General features: G+C 47.2%; 1 protein-coding gene across 4 annotated transcripts in view; it reads left to right on the top strand.

Moving 5' to 3' along the window:
- Window positions 1-21,945, top strand: part of SMARCA4 (SWI/SNF related, matrix associated, actin dependent regulator of chromatin, subfamily a, member 4) — a 98,708-nt gene that overhangs the window by 53,148 nt on the left and 23,615 nt on the right. For all 4 annotated transcript variants that reach the window (XM_029052722.2, XM_029052724.2, XM_029052723.2 and 1 more), the window contains 10 exons: window positions 2,922-3,085; window positions 3,775-3,841; window positions 10,486-10,596; window positions 10,975-11,217; window positions 12,101-12,214; window positions 12,363-12,470; window positions 16,628-16,714; window positions 17,228-17,274; window positions 17,608-17,774; window positions 20,553-20,716. In XM_029052722.2, the coding sequence (XP_028908555.1) occupies window positions 2,922-3,085; window positions 3,775-3,841; window positions 10,486-10,596; window positions 10,975-11,217; window positions 12,101-12,214; window positions 12,363-12,470; window positions 16,628-16,714; window positions 17,228-17,274; window positions 17,608-17,774; window positions 20,553-20,716 (1,272 nt within the window). The remainder of the gene's footprint in view (window positions 1-2,921; window positions 3,086-3,774; window positions 3,842-10,485; window positions 10,597-10,974; window positions 11,218-12,100; window positions 12,215-12,362; window positions 12,471-16,627; window positions 16,715-17,227; window positions 17,275-17,607; window positions 17,775-20,552; window positions 20,717-21,945) is intronic.

Raw genomic sequence — 21,945 nt, 5'->3', positions numbered from 1 at the left:
GTGGAGTGAAGGAGTGGAAAGCCAGATTGTGGAGCCAAGAAGAAAGTTGGTGGCAAGGACACTAAAGCAGCCGGAGTATCTGATGCATTCTAGGGAGTTTGGATAGGAATGGGAGGAGGGAGATGGAGTGATAGCTGGAGAGGCTCTTGGGGCAGAGAGGTTTGTTGAAATAGGGGAGTCTTGGAAAAGCAGGGGAGACGGTAGGATAGGGCAAGAGGTCACATGACTCGCTCTCCTCTATTGCACTTGTAATCTTTCAAGTGGTGCGTACTCTAGGCCCTCAGTGACCTAACTCCCCCCCACCTGCTTTGTTGTTGGGTTCTCACCCTTCGTCATCGTCAGTGGTATTTATTGAGTGCTTGCTATGGGCAGAGCACTGTGCTAACCACTTGGGAGAGGCCAATGCAACCGAGATGGCAGATACGTCCCCACCCCTTCTGTCTTCTTCCTCCAAACTGCAACACTCTTAATGAATTTACCACCCCAGTCGTCCTGTTCTTACCCCTCCTCCCCCAGCCCACACAGCCTGCTTAAAATGATTTGGTACTATTTTCTCCCCAACATTTGTGGAGGGCCATTATCAGCCGAGGCAATTATGCAAGTAAATATGGAGTATGTGTATTTTGCATGTGTGTCTAAGTGCTGAGGATGAGCATAAATACGTATGCAAGAGTCTGCGGGCTTGATAAGATTCTGGACCCTGGTAATTAGTTGGGGAATACTTCTTGGTGCAGGAGGGATTTTAAAAGAGGACAATCTAGATAAATGTTAGGGGACATGAAAGTGTCTTCCTCCTCCCCCCGGCTCCCCCACCTCAACTAAACTGTAAGCTCCTCAAGAGGCAGGGATTGTTTCCACCAACTCTGTTATAGTCTCCCAAAGACTTAGTACACTGCTCTGCACACAGTAAATGCTCAATAAGATAAGATTTCAGGGAGTAAAATGACCGACTCCAAGTAAGCTAGACACTTCGTGAGGAGGATACATTTTTTTCAGCCTACCAGAGCAGTGTTAGTTATTGCTGCTGTGCTTGGATGATGTAGACAGCGAGGCGTTAAAACAGTCCCCTGGTAGTCTAAGAGTTGATGCTCTCCCCAGTGTGCTTAACTTTCTATCCGTGGGTATATTTAGACACTAGGATATTTGGGTTAGGTGTTTGCACAATATGAACTGAGTGCTTGTATTCAAGTGAGCCTCCTTTAGGTAAAAATCTGCAAAATCAATCCAGTTATAGTGAAAGGGAGAACGGGGTTCTAGACACCTCCCACCCTCCGGCAAAAAAAAAGCACAAGGGCAGTCTGTTCTAAGCTGATTATATACGGCTCATTCATTGCCAGTTTTTCGTTTCCCCAGGTGGTCTTTGAGCTGATGTTCAAAACGTAAATTACAGTAGAGTAAATTTTCGATATCTGGAGGCTTTCTCTCTATAGCTTTTAGTTCAAAATCCCATTTTGAGTTGCAAGTTACTTAAATGTCAATAGCAAGCAAATGGTGCTAGAGAGCAAATTCATTTAAATATAGCTGCCTCTTGTTTTCAAAGAAGACAGCACTTATAGTGTGAAGGTCATGTCTGAGTGCATGGGAGGCTGGAAAGGCTAGTGCGGGACCCACAGTTCTGGCTTCTCTCTGTTTTGAGAAGCAGCGTGGCTAAGTGGAAAGAGCACCGTCTTGGGAGTCAGAGGACGTGGGCTCTAATCCCGGCTCCGCCACTTGTCTGCTGTGTGACCTTGGGCAAGCCACTTAACTTTTCTGTGCCTCAGTTACCTCATCTGTAAAATGGGGATCGAGGCTGTGAGCCCCACATGGGACAACCCGACTACCTTGTATCTCTGCCAGTGCTTAGAACAGTGCTTGGCACATAGTAAGCGCTTAAATACATCATTATTATTATTATTTTCACACCTAAGGTTTGCAGCGCTTTATAATGGCTGTCTTTGCTCAAAGAGAGTCATTCCCTTCTTGGTGACAGTGCGGGATGCTGATCTAGCCTTAATCATTGACTCTGTTTTCAGCTGAGACCCAGCATTGCCCGAAGCTTTGTTTGATCGTGTCCCTAAAAACATTTCCTCTGCCCTCCCGGCCTTTGATTTCCCAGTTTCAACCCTCCATACACAGCTGTTGGGGCCACCTGCAGTTATTTATTTTCCTCACATATCCCACCTAGCATAGCTGTGTTCAAGGGAGCAGAGCTTCAATGCCAAGAGACTGACAAGTCTTAGAATTTCACCATTCGGGATCTTGTCTTGTGCTTTGCTAGTGAGTGTGGGCTGTAAGTGTCCCCGGTGGAACTGCTCCAAGAACTGCAGGTGGGTCCTGCAGTCCAATCCCAGCTGTTGAGGAGATTGGTTAATTTTGCCGCCACACTGTTCCGACAGTCTCCCAGTGCTGTGCCGGGCTCCTGGATTCGGTTTTCCGTATCAATTCCCTTAGACTAGATGGTCCAACCGGAGCACCCTGAACAAATTGTTTCCAGAGCCTCAAAGTAAATGAAGAGACTTGAAAGCAACTAGTGAGGGGAGCAAAATCTTTGGTCCTTTAATGGGGTGTAAATTACAAACCAGCGGATGTTTTCTGCCTCTCTAATGAGGTAGAGTCATTATGACAGTCGCTTATTGTTTGCTTCAGGGCACAGGAAGGTGACAGTTGATCAAAAGGGTGTCACAATCAGAATGGTTCCTAACTGCTTTTTATAAATGTTACTTTGGATGGCAGGAATTTAAAGAAAAGGTTATTAAAGGGACAACCTTCCTTTTAATACCATCAGAGGGAAAAATCTAATCAAATCTCTTCTGATCAACTGTTTGAGATCAAGAGGTGGAAGAAAATAATTCCTAAGTATTGTATTTAAAACAAGTGTTCACTAGATCATTTGAGAGTGTTAAGAAAAAAACATTTATATTTTTGTCTGGTTGTGTTTTAAGATTAAAGGTTTGGAGTGGCTGGTATCGCTGTACAACAATAACCTGAATGGAATTCTAGCCGACGAAATGGGTCTGGGCAAAACCATCCAGACTATTGCTTTAATTACATACCTCATGGAACACAAGCGTATCAACGGACCCTTCCTTATCATAGTTCCTCTCTCGTAAGTGTGAAAAGCTGAAGCTCCTTTTCTCAAGAGCAGAGTTGTGAAATTTCATGGTTTTTGTTTAGATGATCATTGTTCCTGTTTCAGTTACCTAGCAAAACTTCCTTCTAGAGAGGAATAACACCTGTTAGCAGATATTCTTTGTCTCCTACTAAATCTACTCATAATCACAGTCAGTTACGTTCACACCTGCCCAGTCCTTTAGCTTTGTTTTGAGTAAGAAATGGGACCTGCCCAAGGCTCCAACAGAAAGAGACGGCAAGAACAGAGTCTCTAACTTGCAAGCTATTACATCTCAGATATTACTACCGAAGGGAAATTGGAAATCTCACCCTCAAGTCTTTAAAAATCGCATAATTACTCACTTGCCCACTATGGGTTAGGAGCACAGCTGCACAAAGAGAATCCCGGAGGACCCCGGAGAGGTCATCTGCTCGAATCCCCCGTCTCCGGATGACCCATGATTCTTGCCTGGGCTTGTGGATCAGTCGATAGTATTTATTTAGCGCCCACTAGAATTTTGTTTTCCAACTGCTAATATAAAAATAGATTGGTCTTGGAAAAGTGAGTGTGACAGTCCATCTGTGAGGAACTGGTCGGGTGGTTGTATTTGTTTAACATGAATATACTGTTCATTAGGTGAGATGAGATTTTATAGTTCTCTCTTTTCTTTTTCCCCCACGTAGCACTCTGTCAAACTGGGCGTACGAATTTGATAAATGGGCTCCTTCTGTGGTGAAGGTCTCCTACAAGGTAAGGTCCTGCATTCTCAGTGCTGCAGAAGGCTCTTTCTTGTCAGCCACTTGACACGTTGATGTGGCACACGACTCATTTGTAAAATGCTCGGAAGCACTGGGTTCAAATATGCCCGATTTTAAAGTCAGAAACCTGAGACTGTCATTTAAGCTAACTGGAGTGAAAAGCTAGTAAAATAAAGCGAAATGTTTTTAGTATTTCAGTGTGCCGCTTGTTGCAGGTGAGTACTCCTCCATAGCAGTGCCCCCGGTCAGAGTGAATTTGCCCATGAATCGTCAGATTTCTATGAAAGGATTGCTCTTTCCTTTGGGGGAGTCTTACGGTTCTAAACCCTAGGGAGGCAGAAAGCATCCTGCACACGAGAAGGCCCTGTTACCAGGATCTTGTGTTTGCAATGCTAATGAGGGCAGGAGAGGAGGAAGTAGTAGGAAGGTCAAGACAAGAAGATCCCAGAAAGAGAGCTGGTATAACACTTTGGAAAACAGAATTGCTTTCACATTTACCCACCTCAAATCTTTTATCCTCCAAATACTCTGTGAGGTAGGGGGAGGCGGGAGTTGTTATTCCCATTTTATAGACAAGAAAACTAGACCATGCTCCTCCTTCCCTGCCATAAATAGTTGATAATTACAGGGTTAGTTTTTAAAGGAGATTATCAGTAAATTAATCACAGGGGAGGGAGTTATTTGTTGCTCTATTCACCGTTGTTTCTGTCCTCTCAATTATGCGTAAGTGTTCAGTGTGTCCATCCCGACTGCTACCATGCTGATCGGAGCACTCATCGTTTCCCACCTTACCTACTGCATCTGCCTCCTCACTGACCTTCCCGCCTCCCGTCTCTTCCCCGCTCCAGTCCGTACTGCACTCGGCTGCCTGGTTCATTTTTCTCAAAACACCTTTCAGTCCCCGCCTCCCCGCTCCTCAAGAACCTCCAGTGGCTGCCCATCCACTTCATCAAACAGATATTCCTTTCTATAAGCCCTCGGTCGGCTTTCCCCCTCCTACTTTCCTCCCTGCCTTCCTACTACAACTCAGACCGCACACTTGGTTCCTCTGACACCAGCGTCCTTATTCAACCTCAGTCTCGTCTGTCTCTACAATCAATCAGTGGTATTTGTGTGCTTACTCTGTGCAGGACACTGTACTGAGCCTTTGGGAGAGCACAGAACAACAAGAGCTGGTAGGCCCGTTCCCTGGCTACAGCGAGCTTACAGTCTAGAGGGGGAGACAGACACTAATATAAATAAATTGCAGATATGAACATTGAAGTTCTGTGGGCCTGAGGGTGGGGTGAATTCCAAGTACAGATCCAAGTGCGTAAACACAGAAAGGAGAGAGTCGGGGAAAGAGGGCCTAATCGGGGAAGGCCTCTTGGAGGAGGTGTGACCCTGGACCCCTTGTGCATATCCTCTCTCTGGCCTGGAACGCCCTCCCGTGCCATATGAGAAGCAGCGTGGCTCAGTGGAAAGAGCCCGGGCTTGGGAATCAGAGGTCATGGGTTCGAATCCCGGCTCTGCCACTTCTCAGCTGTGTGACTTTGGGCAAGTCACTTAACTTCTCTGTGCCTCAGTTACCTCATCTGTAAAGTGGGGATGAAGACTGTGAGCCTCGTGTGGGATGACCTGATTCCCCTGTATCTACCCCAGCGCTTAGAACAGTGCTCTGCACACAGTAAGCACTTAACAAATACCAACATTATTATTATATGTGACAGACCGTCACCCCACCCACCTTCAAAACCTTACTAAAATTACATCTCCCTGACTAAGCCCTCATCTCCCCAACTTCCCTCTCTGTTCAGCGTCGTTTGCGCACTTGGATCTGTCCCCTTTAAGCCCGTTATTCACCCCACATCCCTTATATACAGATCTGTGATTCATTTTAATGTCTGTCTCCCTCTCTAGACGGTAAGCCCCTTGTGGGCGGGGATCGGGTCTACCAAGTTCTTGTAATCACTCTCCCACTGCTCTGCGTACAATAAGTACTCAAATACCACCGCTTAATGCCAATATGGTCCCTAAATGCCTAATGTAGTGTAGGTATTCAGGAGATTTTGTTGATAGTGTTATGCCTAGAGACTAGCAGTGGACAGATATTTCAACCCTTGGACCACTCACCAAATTCCTAAGACTCTTGTATGCTGCACTAAGGGAAAGTGCAGGGTTAATGTGAGAAAATATTGCGGGGAAGCTGCTGGGTTTTCCCCACCCAAGGTGTTTAGGAGAAAAGTAAGGGCACGTGGTGTTGACCCACAGGTCTGAGATCTACGGAGAAGCAGCATGGCCTAGTGGAAAGAGCGCGGGCCTGGGAGTCACAGGACGTGGCTTCTGACCCCAGCTCTGCCACTTGGCGGCAGTGTGACCTTGGAGAGGTCACCTACTTCCCTTCTCTGGGCCTCAGTTACCTCATCTGTAAAATGGGGATAAAATCCTAACTCCATCCATGAACCCCATGTGGGACAGGGACCGTGCCCGACCCGATGAACTTGTCACCTACTCCAGTGCTTAAAACAGTACTTGGCACATGGTAAGCGCTTAACAGGTGCTAATATCATTGTTTTTATTATATTATTATTACTATTATTATTATTATTATCTATATGGCTAAGCTTCCAAAAATTTGTCAAGGAGGGTTGCTAGTTGATAGACTGAATAATAAAGTTTTATGATCCTAAAGCAATAATAAGTATAGCATCTTTTTATATACTTAGATGACATACCTCTTCAGCTAATATCTACAGCATTGATAAGCGTTTTTCTCCTATGTAAGCATATTAAGCTGTGGTATTTTTATAGCCGATTGTGGTCTGCACTTTGACTCATGTTTCTTGTTTTGTCATTTTTCTTAGTGACTTAAGAGAGAATTTGGGAACTTGGATGAAGCAAATTGTGATTCAGTAAAGAAAGGAGTTTTCAGCCTTTTTCAGAAACTGCTCCCAGGGGGTCTAAACATTCCCCCCCAAAACACCCCCGCCCCCGCCCCCACCCCACCGCCACAGTTCATTAATTCACAGAACTACCTGCAGGAGCCTCCTATTTGCATCCAAGATAATCTCTCGCCTTTTCCTGCGCTGCAGCTTCCCGCTCTAGGGCCCGCTGGAGTTTTCCATGATCAGTCCCCATTGTCTGCTATCGATGGCCTCCCCGCTACAGTGCCTTGCCTTGGCAGTCCCTTTGCCAACGCATGCGATGAGACTTCCCAGACATCTCGTTTGCATCACTGGTCTCCCAGAAATGATTGTAAAGCCAAACTTAACCCTGAAAGTGACTGGCCTGGAAGTGGCTTGAGGAATGCCTGTGGTGTCCCTAGAGCCACCAGACCATTCCACAGTCGGTTTTCACTTTTGTGTCACCTATTGCCTATTTGGTGCTCTCCTTTAAGTGTTGTGTTTGTGGTACTCGAGCTTTTTTTCAGTACTTACTATGTGCAGAGCGCAGGAGTAAATTTTTGAGAGAGTACAATAGAGGAAGATGCAATCCCTGCTCTCCAGGAGTTGGCAATCTAAGAAAGGAGACAGACACAAAATACATTACAGATAAGAGGAAGAAGAAAATACAGATAAGTGCTTAAAAGATAGAGTGTGTAAGTCAATATGTTCAGAAGTGTACTGGTTATCAATGCAATTAGGGAAGCGGCATGGCTTATTGAATAGAGCACGGGCCCGGGAGTCAGGAGGACCGGGGCTTTAATCCCAGCTCTGCCACGTGTCTGCTGTGTGACCTTGGGTGAGTCACTTACCTCCTGTGCCTGTTACCTCATCTGTAAAATGGGGATAAGAGTGTGAGCCTGATTAGCTTGTCTCTAACCCAGCGCTTAGAACAGTGCTTGGCACGTAGTTAGCGCTTAACAAGTACCATGATTACAATTATTACTGATGCGTGAGTGCCGAGGTGGTAGTTGGGTGGGTACCACCCGGGGAGATGAAAGATTAATCAGGGAAAGGCTCTTGGAGGAGGAGAATTTCCGCAGGGCCCAGAAGACGGGACGAGTACAGTCTGGCGGATTGAAGGGGAATGGGGTTTACAAGTGGGAGAGAGGGCTTGATTGCGTGGCTGGAGGCAAGCAAGTTGAGAGCCCAGGTACCCTGAGAAGATGAGCTTGGAAAGAATGAAGAATACGACTCGGGGTCTAGTGGAAGAAGACAGTGGATAAGTAAGAGGGAGAGAACTGGTGGAACGCCTTAAACCCAATGGTCAGAGGTTCCCGCTTGATGTTTGTTCCTTTGTTTTGTTCTGTGGTATGTTGAAAGGAATGGGTAACCATTGGAGGTTTTTCAGGCGTGGGGAGACATGTGAAACAAAAGCTTCGCTCCTGTCCGATCTCTGTCCACCTCTCACACTCTTCTCCCTCCCATCACCCCACCGTGCAACTCTAAATGTGGCCTCTGGAGCCCCTTCATTCTGTCGGGAGCCAACTCTCCTTCGTGCTCAACCTGTTTCTGTCATATTCACTCCTTGTCATCACAGTCCTGACTTGCCCAGGGTGTCTCACTTGCTCCTTCTGCTCCTGACCTGTAGGGTAAAGGGAAGGATTTGCCTCTTCCCTCCCCTCCCCCAGGTCATTTTTGCACTATCCCACCTGTACCACCCATCCGCCTCTATCACCTCTTATCCGTCATTTAATCAGTGGTTTTTATTGAGAGCTTACTGTGTGCAGGGCACTGTACTAAGCATTTGGGAGAGTGCAACACAAGTATGATTACTAGTCTCAGTCTACACTCCCCACCTCGCCTTGCTTCCACTTTGATGCCTTTCTGTCCTCTCCTTTTCCTCTTCTACATTGACCTTTGGGAACTTGAACACCTTGTGGATTTTCCCGCTCTCCCCCGCCAGTTGCCTGCCTTCCTCTCATTCTGCAAAGCCTTGGACCTCCGTTCCAACACACCCACGCCCCAACTGGATCACACGCTGGATCTCATCACAAGTCATCGTACCATTTCTAGCTTCATCAGCTTCGAAATCCCCCTCTGACCTCCTAACCTGCCACCTCACCCATATGCCCCTTCCTGGCAAAACTGTTCTCTTCCACCCACCCACCCCAAACAGAAAGCTCTGATCTTAAGAGCCCCTCCATTTATCCCAAGCCATCATGCCTGTCCTGGACTCCATACCAACTCTTCCCTCCATTGATGCACAAATCCGTGTCCTCAGTACCATTCTCTCCATGGAACTCAAATCCCTTCCCACCCCCCACCCCCCCATTCTCCATTATCACTGTCATATTTAAGCTCTTACTATGTGCCAAGCACCGGATGGGCATAGTCCGTGTCTCACGCTGGGCTCACTAAGTAGGAGGGAGAATGGATATCGAAGCCTCATTTTGCAGATAAGGCAACTGAGGCACAGAAAAGCCAAGTGACTTGCCCCAGGTCACAGCGGGCAAGTGGCAGAGATGGGATCGGAACCCAGATCCCCTGACTCCCTGGCCTCTGCCCTTTCCATCAGGTCACGCTGCCTGCATTCATCCTTCCGTTACCGTCACACTACCAACGCCCCCAGCCTTGGGTCAGCTTCACAGTACACTTCCTTTGGTCACGCTGCAGAGTGCTGTTGATGGAAATGTAGACACCTCTCCTGCCACATCAAATTCACCCTCTCTTGCCCTCTACCGTCATCCGCTTCCATGCCTGTTGTGACCACCGAGTATTCTACACCTTCGGCTCCATCCTAAAACACCCAATGCCCCCGCTTCACCCATCCTTTCCCCTTGGCGACCTCGCTAGCTACTCTGTTGAAAAAATAGAAACCCTCAGGCATGAGTTTCCCCAAAGTCCTCCCACTCACCGACTCAACTACGTCTCATCCTACATTGTCCATGCTCATCTTCCCCAGCCTTCTGTCAACAGCTCCTCTTCTGCCTACTTTCAAAATCTCCCCCATCCCCTCTTGCTCTCACCCTTCTGTCCTCCCTGTCATTTCCAACCCCTCGTGCTCTGATGGCCCCTTTCCCCTCTGCCTTCAAACAGGCTCAAATCTCCCCTCTGCTAAGAAAAGCCTTCTCTGGATCCCATTGCACCCTCCAGCTATTTCCACATCTCTCTAATCGCATTTCTGCGCAAACTCCTGGAGTAGACTGTTGCTACCATTTCATCTCCTCCAACTCCCCCCTTGACCCACTACAGTCTGATTTCTACCCCTTCCGCTTCACAGAGACTACGTTCTCTGAGGTTACCGATGACTTTCTTGTCAGTCTAACGGATTCTGTCCTCATCCCTCATGACGTGTCGCCCGCCTTTGACACCATGTGTCGCCTGCTTCTCCTGGAAATGCTCTGTGACTTTGGTTTTGCTGATAGTTTTCCTGGTTCTCCTTCCTCTTCTCTTGGCTCCTCGGTCTCTGTCACCAGCTCCTCTTCTCACCCCACTCTCTCAGGGCTATATTACGGGTGGCCCTGCTCCTTTTGTTCACCTCTGTCAGGAGCTCGTTCGCTCCTAACCCTTCAACTCCCGCCTCTGTGGATGACTCCCAGTTCCATCTCGTTAGCCCGGGCTTACTCATCTCCCGTGCAGTCTCACATTTCCTCTCGCCTCCTACGCCACCCCACGCGTGTGTCTCGCTGACACCGTTAAGCTCCCAGTTGTTACTCGTAATTTCGGGTTTCTCCCTTTCCTGGAAGTTTCAACTTGTGTTTGTTTTGACCAGGGCTCTCCAGCAGCAAGACGTGCTTTTGTACCTCAGCTTCGAAGTGGAAAGTTTAATGTCTTGCTCACTACGTATGAGTACATCATTAAAGATAAACATATTCTTGCCAAGGTAAGAATGACGAGTGGGCTGGACTTTGGGAGCTCCTAATGAAGGGAGCGTCAAGGAAGACTCTGTTACTAAATCTCCACAGCAGGGAATGTGCATTACAATAGACTCCCGCAAGGAAGATGCAGTTGTTTGTAGACAAGAGTCGTATACGGTCCGATCGGTGGGGGCCAGGGGTCGTTGGGCAGCGTTCCTCACTGGAACAGCTGACAGGGTATGAGAGTAGTCTATCCCTCTGGAAGAATAGGGGCTTAGTTGCATGGAGACTTAGTTCCGATTCTTACCTTGCGTCGGAAGGATAAAAATTCCTCTTTCCTTGAAACTCTGGGTGACTCGCTCTTCCTCTCCTTCCCCTCGCCCTTAAATGTCACATTTGAGCAGATTCGCTGGAAGTACATGATTGTAGATGAAGGTCACAGGATGAAGAATCATCATTGTAAGCTAACTCAAGTCCTCAACACACACTACGTAGCTCCACGCCGTTTGCTGCTAACAGGCACTCCACTACAGAACAAGCTACCTGAACTGTGGGCCCTGCTCAATTTCTTGCTGCCTACCATCTTCAAGAGCTGCAGTACCTTCGAGCAGTGGTTTAATGCTCCTTTTGCCATGACGGGAGAAAAGGTATGTAAAAAGAAAGCCCGCCACTAGCAACCATTTTCTTTGCTGAACTATGAGAAGTCCCGTTTGTCATCTGAAAAGAGAAAAGGAAGTGGGATCTTAAATTTTTTTGGTGGTGGGCAGCGGGGGTGGCCTATAAGCAGCATGGTGGAAGGCGATTTAGTAGTTATCTTAAAAATTATAGGACCAGATCGACATGTACGTATCCAGTGCCAGTGTTACATTTTGAAATGCAAAGTTTAATAAGCGGCAAAGGAAACATCTTGACCTGGTAGTGGAAAGGGCACTGGATTCTAATTCTGGCTCTGTCACTTCTCTGCCGCGTGACCTTGGGCAAGTCTCTTAACTTGTCTGTGATTCAGTACCCTCATCTGTAAAATGGGGATTCAGTACCCCTTCTCTGTCCTACTTAGACTGTGAGGCCCTTTGTGGGGGGCAGAGACTGTGCCCAACCTGTTTAACTTATATCTGGCTCTTAGTACAGTGCTTGGCACATAATAAGTGCTCAACACATACCATAATTATCATTAATTATTATAAGGTATCATTGGAAAGAGTGCGGAGTACTGAATCTTAGAGCGTCCGTCCTTGTTAAATCCCTACCTTATAATAAACTACGTTTTGAATTTCTAAGTTGGTTTCATAATGACTTGCTCTGAAAAAAATTTTGAAAGATCAAGGGCTGAAAGCAGAAGTTCCTCTTTTCTGACTCCTGAATGAAATGTGTCACTTTGAGAGAGCGACCAACAGACTCTTTAAACTGGGGTTTCTGCAGAGAGCTTCCGAATTGGAGATCGAAACAACTTGGCCAAAAGCCGTAAATGAGACCTGTCTCCTCCTTGATTGAAAAGGTTTTACTTTTTTATCTCCCATTTGGTAAAAATAGGTGGACCTGAACGAAGAAGAAACTATTCTCATTATCCGCCGTTTACACAAAGTTCTACGTCCCTTCCTCCTCAGGCGATTAAAGAAAGAAGTAGAAGCTCAGTTGCCTGAAAAGGTAAAAAGCTGCCAGCCGAACAGAGGTTTGGCCTTGCTGGTTCGGGGTGAGGGGTCCATTTAAAGAACCTCTGTCGTTTTTTGTGGAGTTTTCTATTTGGTCATTTATTCATTTCTTTACAATGGGTATCTCTTCTGGTTCATTTCAGGTGGAGTATGTGATCAAGTGCGACATGTCTGCGTTACAGCGGGTGCTGTACCGACATATGCAGGCCAAAGGAGTGCTGCTCACCGATGGATCCGAGAAAGATAAGAAGGTTCGGCAATGAAATTTTGTGTCCCCGTCGCCCTGATTTTGCTCCCATTATTCACCCGTCCCCCAGCACTCACATGTAGATCCATAATTTATATTAATGTCTGTCCCCGCCCTCTGGACTGCAAACTTTGTTGTGGGCCGGGCATGTGGCTGTCAACTCTGTTGTATTGTACTCTCCCAAGCGATTAGTACAGTGCTTTGCACACAGGTGCTCAATAAATAATACTGATTATCCGAGGCCTATTCCCGAAGGACTCTGGTGCACACCTAGTGCCCCCTCTGAGCAGTTTGGAGTTCTTGCTTCCCAACTCAGATATTGAACATTGTGATGTTAGGGCATGCTGCTCTCTTCATGATTGGTCTCCAAATCGGGAAGGGATTGAAAATCAGATCCTCGATCATTAAGCAAGTGGGGACCTGTCCCAGGGGAGTTACCCGCCCTACATCTCCAAGCTGGAAAATCAGGGATGCGCCCCAAAGATGAGAAATACTATGGGAGTGAAACAGTCAACCTAAAGAATTTGTTGGACACCTATTGAGGGTGCAGTATTTTTCTGAATGATTGTGTGAGTCGAGCACAGCGCCTATCACAGTGGACAACATCACCATCCTCACAGTCTCGCAAGCCCACATCCTTGGTATTATCCTCGACTCCTCCCTCTTCATAGTATAATAAAGTACCAATTAAGCTCTCACTGTGTGCAGAGCACTGCACTAAGCGCTGGGAGAGAATCCACAGGTGAAAATTCGACATGGCCCCTTTCCTTTGGGAAGGTTCACAATCGAGTAGAAGTGGGGTGAAGGGACTGGAGAGAGACACATCAGGAATGATCGAATGTTAAAACGTAATCACACAGAATAAAAGCAAACTCACTAAGGTTCTGTGGCTAGAAAAGCAGAATTTCAGGATTCCTCTGGGCTCAGCGTGCCGGGCCCGCCGGAGTGGTGGAAGGCGGGACAGGATGGAGTCTCCTCCATGGCGTGAAGGAGAGTCGGGGCCAGTTCCCGAGGAGGCAGCTTGACTGGCTGACCGGCTGGTGTGGGGGAGGGAGGGTTGCCAGTGGCGTTTCATTCATTCAGTCCTATTTATTGAACGCTTAATGTGCGCAGAGCTTTGTATTAGGCACTTGGAAAGTAAAAGTTCAGCAACACAAGGCAGCAGCTTTTATCCCCAGACCGGCATGCACGGAGCTCTCCAGGAGCAGGGCCCCAGAGGGGCAGGAGGGATGGAGGCAGTTTCCATGGATGTACATATGTACATAGCTGTACTTTATTTGTATTAATGTCTGTCTGCTGCTCGGGACTGTAAGCTTGGGAGGGGACGTGTCTGCCGAATCTTATATTGTACTCAAGTGCTTAGAACAGTGCTCTGCACACAGTAAGAGCTCAATAAATAGGATTGATTTGAGTTCCTCGAGGCTCAGTTCTGGGTCCTGTTCTGTTGGCCATCTAACCCCACTCGCTTGGAGAACTCATTCACTCCCGTGACTTCAGCTACCGCCTCTATGCGGATGATTCCCAAATCTACATCTTCAGCCCTGATCTCTCTTCCCCTCAGCGGTCTCACGTCTCCTCCTGCCTTCGGGACATCTGCTTAGATAACCGGCCGATACCTCAATCTTAACCCATCCAAAACAGAACTCTGTCTTCCCACCCAAACCCTGTCCTCCCCGTGACTTTCCCATCACTGTAGACACCTCCACCACCTCCCTGTCTCACAAGTCTATAATCCTGGTGTTATCCTTGACTCATTTTTCTCTTTCAACCCACACATTGAGCCTGTCACCAGATCCTGTCGGTTCAACCTTCACAGCATTGCCGAAATCTGCCCTTTTCCCTCCATCCGAACTGCTGTCACATTCGTCGAAGCACTTATCCTCTCCTGCCTTGATAGCTGCCTCAGCCTCCCCGCTGACCTCCCTGCATCCCGCCTCTCTCCACTCCAGTCCGTACTTCACTCTACTGCCCGGATCATTTTTCTATAAAAGCATTCAGTCCACGTTGCCCTACTCCTCAAGAACCTCCAGGGGTTGCCCATCCACCTCCACAACAAACAGAAACTCCTCACCACTGGCTTTTGAAGCACTCAATCACCTCACATCCTGCTGCAATCCAGACCACACACTTTCGTTCCTCTAATGCCACCCTACTCGCTGTAACTCGATCTCATCTATTCGCCGCCAGCCTCGCGCCCACATCCTACCTCCTCTTGTTATGGAACTCCTCCCTCATATCCAACAGATGATCACTCTCCCCACTTTCAAAGCCTTACTGAAGGCACATCTCCTCCAAGAGACCTGCCCCGACTAGGCCTTCATTTTCTCTTCTCCCACTCCCTTCTGTGTCGCCCTTGTCCTGGGATTTGTACCTCTCGTTCACCGCCTCCCCCCTCAGCATTTATGTACGTATCTGTAATTTATATTAATGTCTGTCTCCCCCTCTAGACTTTAAGCTTGTGGTGGGCAGGGAACATGTCTTCCAACTCTGTTATATCGTACACTCCCAAGTGCTTAATGCAGCGCTCTGCACCCAGTAAGCGCTCAGTAAAGATCAGTCAAACCATGGTATTTACTGAGAAGAACTGTGGTATTTGTTAAGCAGCGTGGCTTAGTGGAAAGAGCCCAGGCTTGGGAGTCAGAGGTCATGGGTTCTAATCCCGGCTCCGCCACTTGTCTGCTGTGTGACCTTGGGCAAGTCACTTCACTTCTCTGTGCCTCAGTGACCTCATCTGTAAAAATGGGGATTAAAAAATGTGAGCCCCACGTGGGACAATCTGATTACCCTATATCTATCCCAGCACTTAGAACAGTGCTCTGCACATAGTAAGTGCTTAACAAATGCCAACATTATCATTATTATTATTATGTGCCAGGCACTGTGCTAAGCGCTGTGCTTACTGTACGCAGAGCACTGTACTAATTGCTTGGGTGAGGGCAACATAGCCCATTTGGTGGACCCATTCCCGGCCCTCAAGGAGCCTACAGTCTAAAGGGGGAGAACGGATGCATATGAGTGAACCTTACATGGACATAATCAACTTTCTTAGCCTAAGTTGGATTTTCCCCATGTAACAAACAGCAGGTGTATGGGTAGAGTCCAGTGCTTCCTCTGTAGTGAGAATTTGCAGGTAGACGGCATTTGTTCTACCCAGGTGGGTGTTGAGCTCAGGGTCAGGAAGGGGAGGAATGAAACTCTGCTTCTGTCTCCATCCTTTACTGTACATTCCAAGCGCTTAGTACGGTGCTCTGCACATAGTAAGCGCTCAATAAGTACTATTGAATGAATGAATCCTTTACCTCCTCCAGTCGGTACTTCACTCTTACCCAGATGATTTTTTTCTAAAAGGTCACTGTGCACTCAGTAACCTTTGGTGGTTACCCGTTCCTCTCTAGTCAGGCAGGAATTCCCGGCTATCGACTTGAAGGCACTGTCACCTCTCTCCCCTGTACTCCCACTACATCTCAACTTATACTCCCTGTTCACCCCAAGATCACCTTTTAACTGTGCCTTGTTCTCGATTCTCCTGCCTCTGATCTCTTGCTCAAACCCTTTCTCCTGCCTGACGCTCCCTCTTCCTTCAAATCTGCCTGACACCCCACCCCCCACCTCCACCCCCACCACTCTGTCTCCAAAGCTCTCCTGGAAGCTCATATCCTCCTACTTACCACCTCAGTACATACATATTCCCAGCCACCCAAAAGAGTTGTGTATATGGATTCACACACTCTATTCAAGTACTTACTAAATTGCTTATTTCAGCACTTAGTATAAATCACTATTTAAGCTCAGTTACAAATACTGGGACTCGACTATTTAAGCTCTGGTTGATTCTTGCTCCCGCTGGCAAATTCTCTGTTTTCCACAGTTGGTTGTCAGCTCCCTAGGAGCCGGGATCGTGTCTCTTCTAGTTGCACTATCCAGGGCACTTAGTACAGGGCTCGCCGTTCAGTAGGCGTTTACTGCATACTAAGGATTGATACGAGTGCACGACACGTCCGTTTCCCTCAAGGAGTTTTGCGACCTAACCAGGGGGAGGCAGACACCATGTCTGCCGGTGGGTCTCCGTTGGGGAAGAAAGTTGCTCTCCAGCTTTCTAGGATTGCCTTTGAGTTTGCCATGTGATTTTGGTTTTGACTTGGGAATCTCTCCTTTACCTAGGGCAAAGGAGGCACCAAGACCTTGATGAACACTATCATGCAGCTGAGGAAGATATGTAACCACCCTTACATGTTTCAGCACATAGAGGTAGGAGCCACGCCACTTATATAAGTTCCTGAACCGAATCGAAGACTTCCTGGGGAAGTAGATTTCGACAGGGCCTTTAGTATTTCCACTCACTTCCAGATGGACGTAGTAATAGACTGAAAGCTTTTTATATGTGGTGTTGCCATATACAATAGTTGGATCTCTGCAAAGCAGTGGATTTTTTTTGTGGTGGGGTGAGGTGCGGGGTCAGCCCTCCATTTGCGGACGATTTGTCCTTTTAATAACAGAAATCTCTGCGCATTTTTCTCATCTCAGTCGCAGAGATACACTTGGGGAAAAATTCACTGGAAGACGAATAATCATTATATTTTCCCTTTGAGATTGTCTTGCACCAGTGTATGCCTTAAGTGGAGGGACTCTTCGGTTCCCAGTTACAGTCCCTTGACTTTGTGGCGAGATGCTGGATGGTCTCATAGGGGTGGGTCAGACTCGTAACTGGGCGAAGGTTTTTCCATCTGTGGGGAATAAAGCTTTTTTTTTTTTTGGCCGCAGGAATCTTTTTCAGAGCACTTGGGATTTACTGGAGGCATTGTCCAAGGGTAAGGCAAATCCCAATTCGGAGCTTTTCGAATGAAATTTGTTCACATTTTCATATTTGACCTTCTTTTAAATGCTTACTTTGACTGTGAAGCTCAGGACTGCGTTGAAGTAATTTTAACCCAGTGCAGATGATTTGCTTTATCTTTGCTCTGGGGTCTTAGCTTCTGTGGCATCCTTTTTAAATGCCATCTTGCGTAAGACTCGGTGCTGACCATCCCAGAAAGTATTTAAGTGAGCATGAAGAATCAATCGTCTCCTCTTCCCGCTTTGAGAGTGCTTTATTTCTAATGTCTTGGTATTTCACAGTATTTTGAATTTCTTTTACACACCAGACTTGATTTATACCGAGCCTCTGGCAAATTCGAACTCTTGGACAGAATTCTTCCCAAGCTGCGTGCAACCAACCATAAAGTTCTCCTCTTCTGTCAGATGACCTCCCTCATGACTATCATGGAAGATTATTTTGCATATCGTGGCTTCAAATACCTCAGGCTGGATGGTGAGTTTAAGGGAGAAGTGACTTCTCAAAGCACCTTTCTCCACGTTGCTGAAAGGGATTTCCAGACAAGCAGCGTGGCCGAGCGGCAGGAGCACACGTTTGGGAGTCAGAGGACGTGGGTTCTGATCCCAGCCCCGTCACTCGTCTGCTGTGTGACCTTGGGCAAGTCACTGAACTTCTCTGTCACCTCATTGGTAAAATGGGGAATTAAGTCTGCGAGGCCCCTGTGGGACAGGGACTATGTCCAACCTGATTACCGTGTATCTACCCAGCGCTTAGAACAGTGCTCGGGGCAGAGTAAGCACTTAACAAATACTGTAATTATTATTATTGTCTAGTTCATTGTCTTTGTCCCTAAAGAGGGAACATTGGTGCCATTTTATGCATGAAAAAGCCAAGGCACGTGAAAATGGTGGCTTGCCTTAGGTGTGCAAAACAGGTCGTCAGTGTGTAGAAATGAGGTCTCCTGATTCACTGGGCCCTGCTCCTCTCTGCTGGTTTTTGAGTGTTTTGATGTGGATAAGTGCATGCTGTCTCCTTTTGCCAATGGAGCTAATTAGAAAGTCTCAAAAGAAAAATGGCCCCATATGAGCTCAAGTTGTAGTAATCCATCTTAGCTATGCTTGGTGATAAGTAGGAGAACAGCAGGAAGGACTTAATTTGCATTTGATTACTGGATACGTTCTGAATTGTCGCCTAAAGCTCTTTTGATCAGAGTTAGCCCAAGGTAGATTGGAAATTGTCCTTTTTGCTCATAATATAATTGAATCTCCGTATGCTCGAAGCTGATGGATGGCCTTTCCCAGTACTTGGATGCCAAAAATTGACCAATCGGTGTCAGTTTATAACGCCTTTACAATTTGTCAAACAAAATGGGGGCCTAGTCTGATGAAACATGGGAACTTTTCTCCTGGTTGTTTTGAAATTACTCAAGAAATTGCAGCAGTAAAAATATAGGCAACCCTGGCTGAGATTTAGCCTCCTCTTCACTCCCGGCCCTCCCACCCCCAATCCCTCTCAGGATTATCGAAGTCAGGTAATGTGCTGTTTACTCCAAAGCAGTAGTAAGGCCAGCACTGAAAGGACCTGGGGAGACCTGGCAACTAAAGAAGTCTTTTGTAGAAAGCAGGTTAGAGCCACCTTGGCCTCAACCTACACTGCTTGTGAAATCACCCTAGCCTATAACTTCCGAACTCACCCTCGAGTACTTCCACCATGACAGTCGCTCAACCGCACCCGGTAGTGACTTTGGCCTCCGTTGGCTGTGGCGGTCATAAACCGCCTGGAGCAGTACCCGCGTCTGCTTCATTCCGTTGATGGAGACATGGCCTGAAACGGTTCTTTAGACCTCTGGCTTTTCAGGGGGAAGTACCCTGAAGTGTGCATTTCGCTAAAGGATCTGCACTGCCCTCAGTTTCATGACCCTTGGCCTACTCCAGGCCAGCTTCCATCCAGGCCGCCCAAGTAGAGGCCTGGGACTTAGTCTGGATTGTGCCTCTCATCACCCTGAGCCAGAAGGTCTCTGGTCTCTCTTCTGGGCCCGCAGGCACGCCAGGCCATATATGCCGCTCGGAGTCCACGGGCTGAGCAGTAGCCGGGCGTTCTGGGTGGGTATACTTAGAACCCCACCCCCCCAGATTTTGCATTGAAGTGACCCATCAGACAGATACAGTTACAGTGCATAGTGACCGGTGCAAATCCCGAACTGAGATCAGGCAGCTGCGAGGCAACAGGGATGCCAGATGGTTCCTAGAGCAGAGACTTTGGGAAAGGAAGAACTGAAACCAACGTCCGGGGCTCCAAATAGATTTGCTAAAGCAGGACATTTAGGTTTGACTGAAGTGTCTGGACTCGGGTAACCCCAAAGTTTTCTGGTTTGGGTTCTTTTTCTTGGACTGTGTTTACATTTCAGTTGGTTTGTGTACATTAATGTTAACCACTGGGTTATTACTGTGTAAATATTTTGGACAACTTTTTGTTCTTGGAACACATCGATGCACTTTACATTATTTGCTGTGGGGAAATTATACTTTGGCGCTTTTTCGCTTAATATTTTATTTTGGAGCCAATGGAGCGCCAACGGCGATTTTCGGTATTTTCTAGTCTGTGCCATCCCAGTGGAATTAATTAGCAATATAAAGTGCGTAACACATGCACGCGAGAAAAGAGCGTGACCTAGTGGAAAGAGGACGGGCCCAGGAGTCGGAGGCCCTGGGTTTCTAATCCCGACTCTGCCGCTTGTCTGCTATGTGACCTTGGGCAGGTCACTTCATGTGCCCCAGATACCTCATCTGTAAAATGAGGATTAGTGTTGTGAGCCCCATGTGGGACATGGACTGTGTCCAGTCTGATTATCTTGTATCTACCCCAGCGCTTAGTACAGTGCCTGGCACGTAATGAGTGCTTAACAATTACCATTAAACTAAAAAAAAATGATTGAGAGCCCTAAGTGGGACATGGGCTATGTCCAACCTGATTATCTTGGGTCTGAGCATACGGTGCCGGGCACGTAAAGTGCTTAAAGTGTCATTTTAAAAAAACTGTACATTTCAGTCCAGAGCAGCCATGGCTCATCTGCTTTCCTCAAATGATCTTCTGGGTTCTTTATTTCTGTAGAGACAATTACCTGGGTGAAACCCTTTTAAGTGCAAATAAATGGGCACGTCAGTCTTAACCGTTATGGGTAATTCTGGTGTTGGTGATTTTTATTGAGACTCTTCTGTCTTTTCCTGGAGATATGCCTCAAGATATGCCTTTTATCTTCCATTCCCCCACCAGGAACCACTAAAGCTGAAGATCGTGGCATGTTGCTAAAAACCTTCAATGAGCCAGGCTCTGAATATTTCATTTTTCTGCTGAGCACTCGGGCTGGGGGGCTGGGCCTGAACCTCCAGTCCGCTGATACTGTGATCATTTTTGACAGTGACTGGAATCCTCACCAGGTAAAAAAAAAAAAAAGAAAAGAAAAAATTAAGCTAAGTAAATAGATTTCTGGTTCAGAGATTTCAAAAGGAAAATCTGTCTTCTGACAGAAAGGAGATGGCAGTTGAGATGACATTATCACATGGCATCGGCAGAGCAGCTTCCTCTGAAGTAGTTCAGTTGATTCACATCCAGATAAATTGTTCGTTTTATTAAGGGTGCCCTGAACCATCCACATCTATCTAAGTTGATGTAGACCTCCAAAGAGGCTCTTGTTGTATGAAAGTTCTTTTTACAGGTAATCTTATGTATTATTCCTACCAGGTTTTTCTGCAAGTTAGGGACGGAGAGAATCCCTCCTTTTACAGATGATGAAACTTGGAGGAAAAAGATTAAATCACTTGCCTCTGGGCACATGGACGACCTGGATTCTAGTCCTACCACCAGAATCTTTACATCTTTGAGGCCAAAAAAAAACAACTGCCATTCGAAGACTCTCGTTTGATGTAAAGTTATGTCACAGATGAGAGAAAGACAATCCTTCCCACAGGAATTGGAGATTCTGAGATTTAGCCTCTTTTCCTCCCTGTGCACCCAAGCACGAAACTTTTAAGAAGATACGAGGGGGAACGGGTCTGCCAATTCTGTTATATTGTACTCTCCCAAGCATTCAGTATGGTGCTCTGCACACAGTAAGCACTCAATAAATACAATTGATTCATTGATATGAAGCATAAAGCCCAGTACATGATGGGGGCTCACTTAATTCCTGCCTTCCTCACCCAACCTCCAGCCTCTCCCCTCTCCAGTCCATACTTCACTCTGCCGCCAGGACAGGTTTTCTAACCGTATTCTGTGCACGCCTGACAAACCGGTCGCCCACTCCTCTCTGTCAAGCAGAACCTCCTCACCATTGGCTTTAAGGCGGCACACAATTGGCACTCTCTCCCCTACAGCAACCCAGCCCAAACACCTTGTCCTCCGATGCCAACCTACTCACTGGGCCCCTCTCCCACCTCTCTTGCCATCGACCTCTTGTTCACACCCTCCCTCCTGCCTGGAGCACCGCCCCTGTTCCCCATCCAGCGGACCACCAATCTCCCCATCTTCAGAGTCCTGTTAAAATCACATCTCCTTTGGGAAGCCTTCCCCGACCACCCTCTTTCCCCCCCACCAGTCTATTTGCCCTCTCTTCTGTGTCATCTCTGGACTTGGCCCTGTATTCCTTAAGCGTTTTGAGAGTCACCCC

Source organism: Ornithorhynchus anatinus, chromosome X2 (assembly GCF_004115215.2).
Source record: "Ornithorhynchus anatinus isolate Pmale09 chromosome X2, mOrnAna1.pri.v4, whole genome shotgun sequence".
In the NCBI taxonomy this organism is placed as follows: Eukaryota; Metazoa; Chordata; class Mammalia; order Monotremata; family Ornithorhynchidae; genus Ornithorhynchus; species Ornithorhynchus anatinus.
This window is presented reverse-complemented; position numbering and strand designations above follow the sequence as displayed.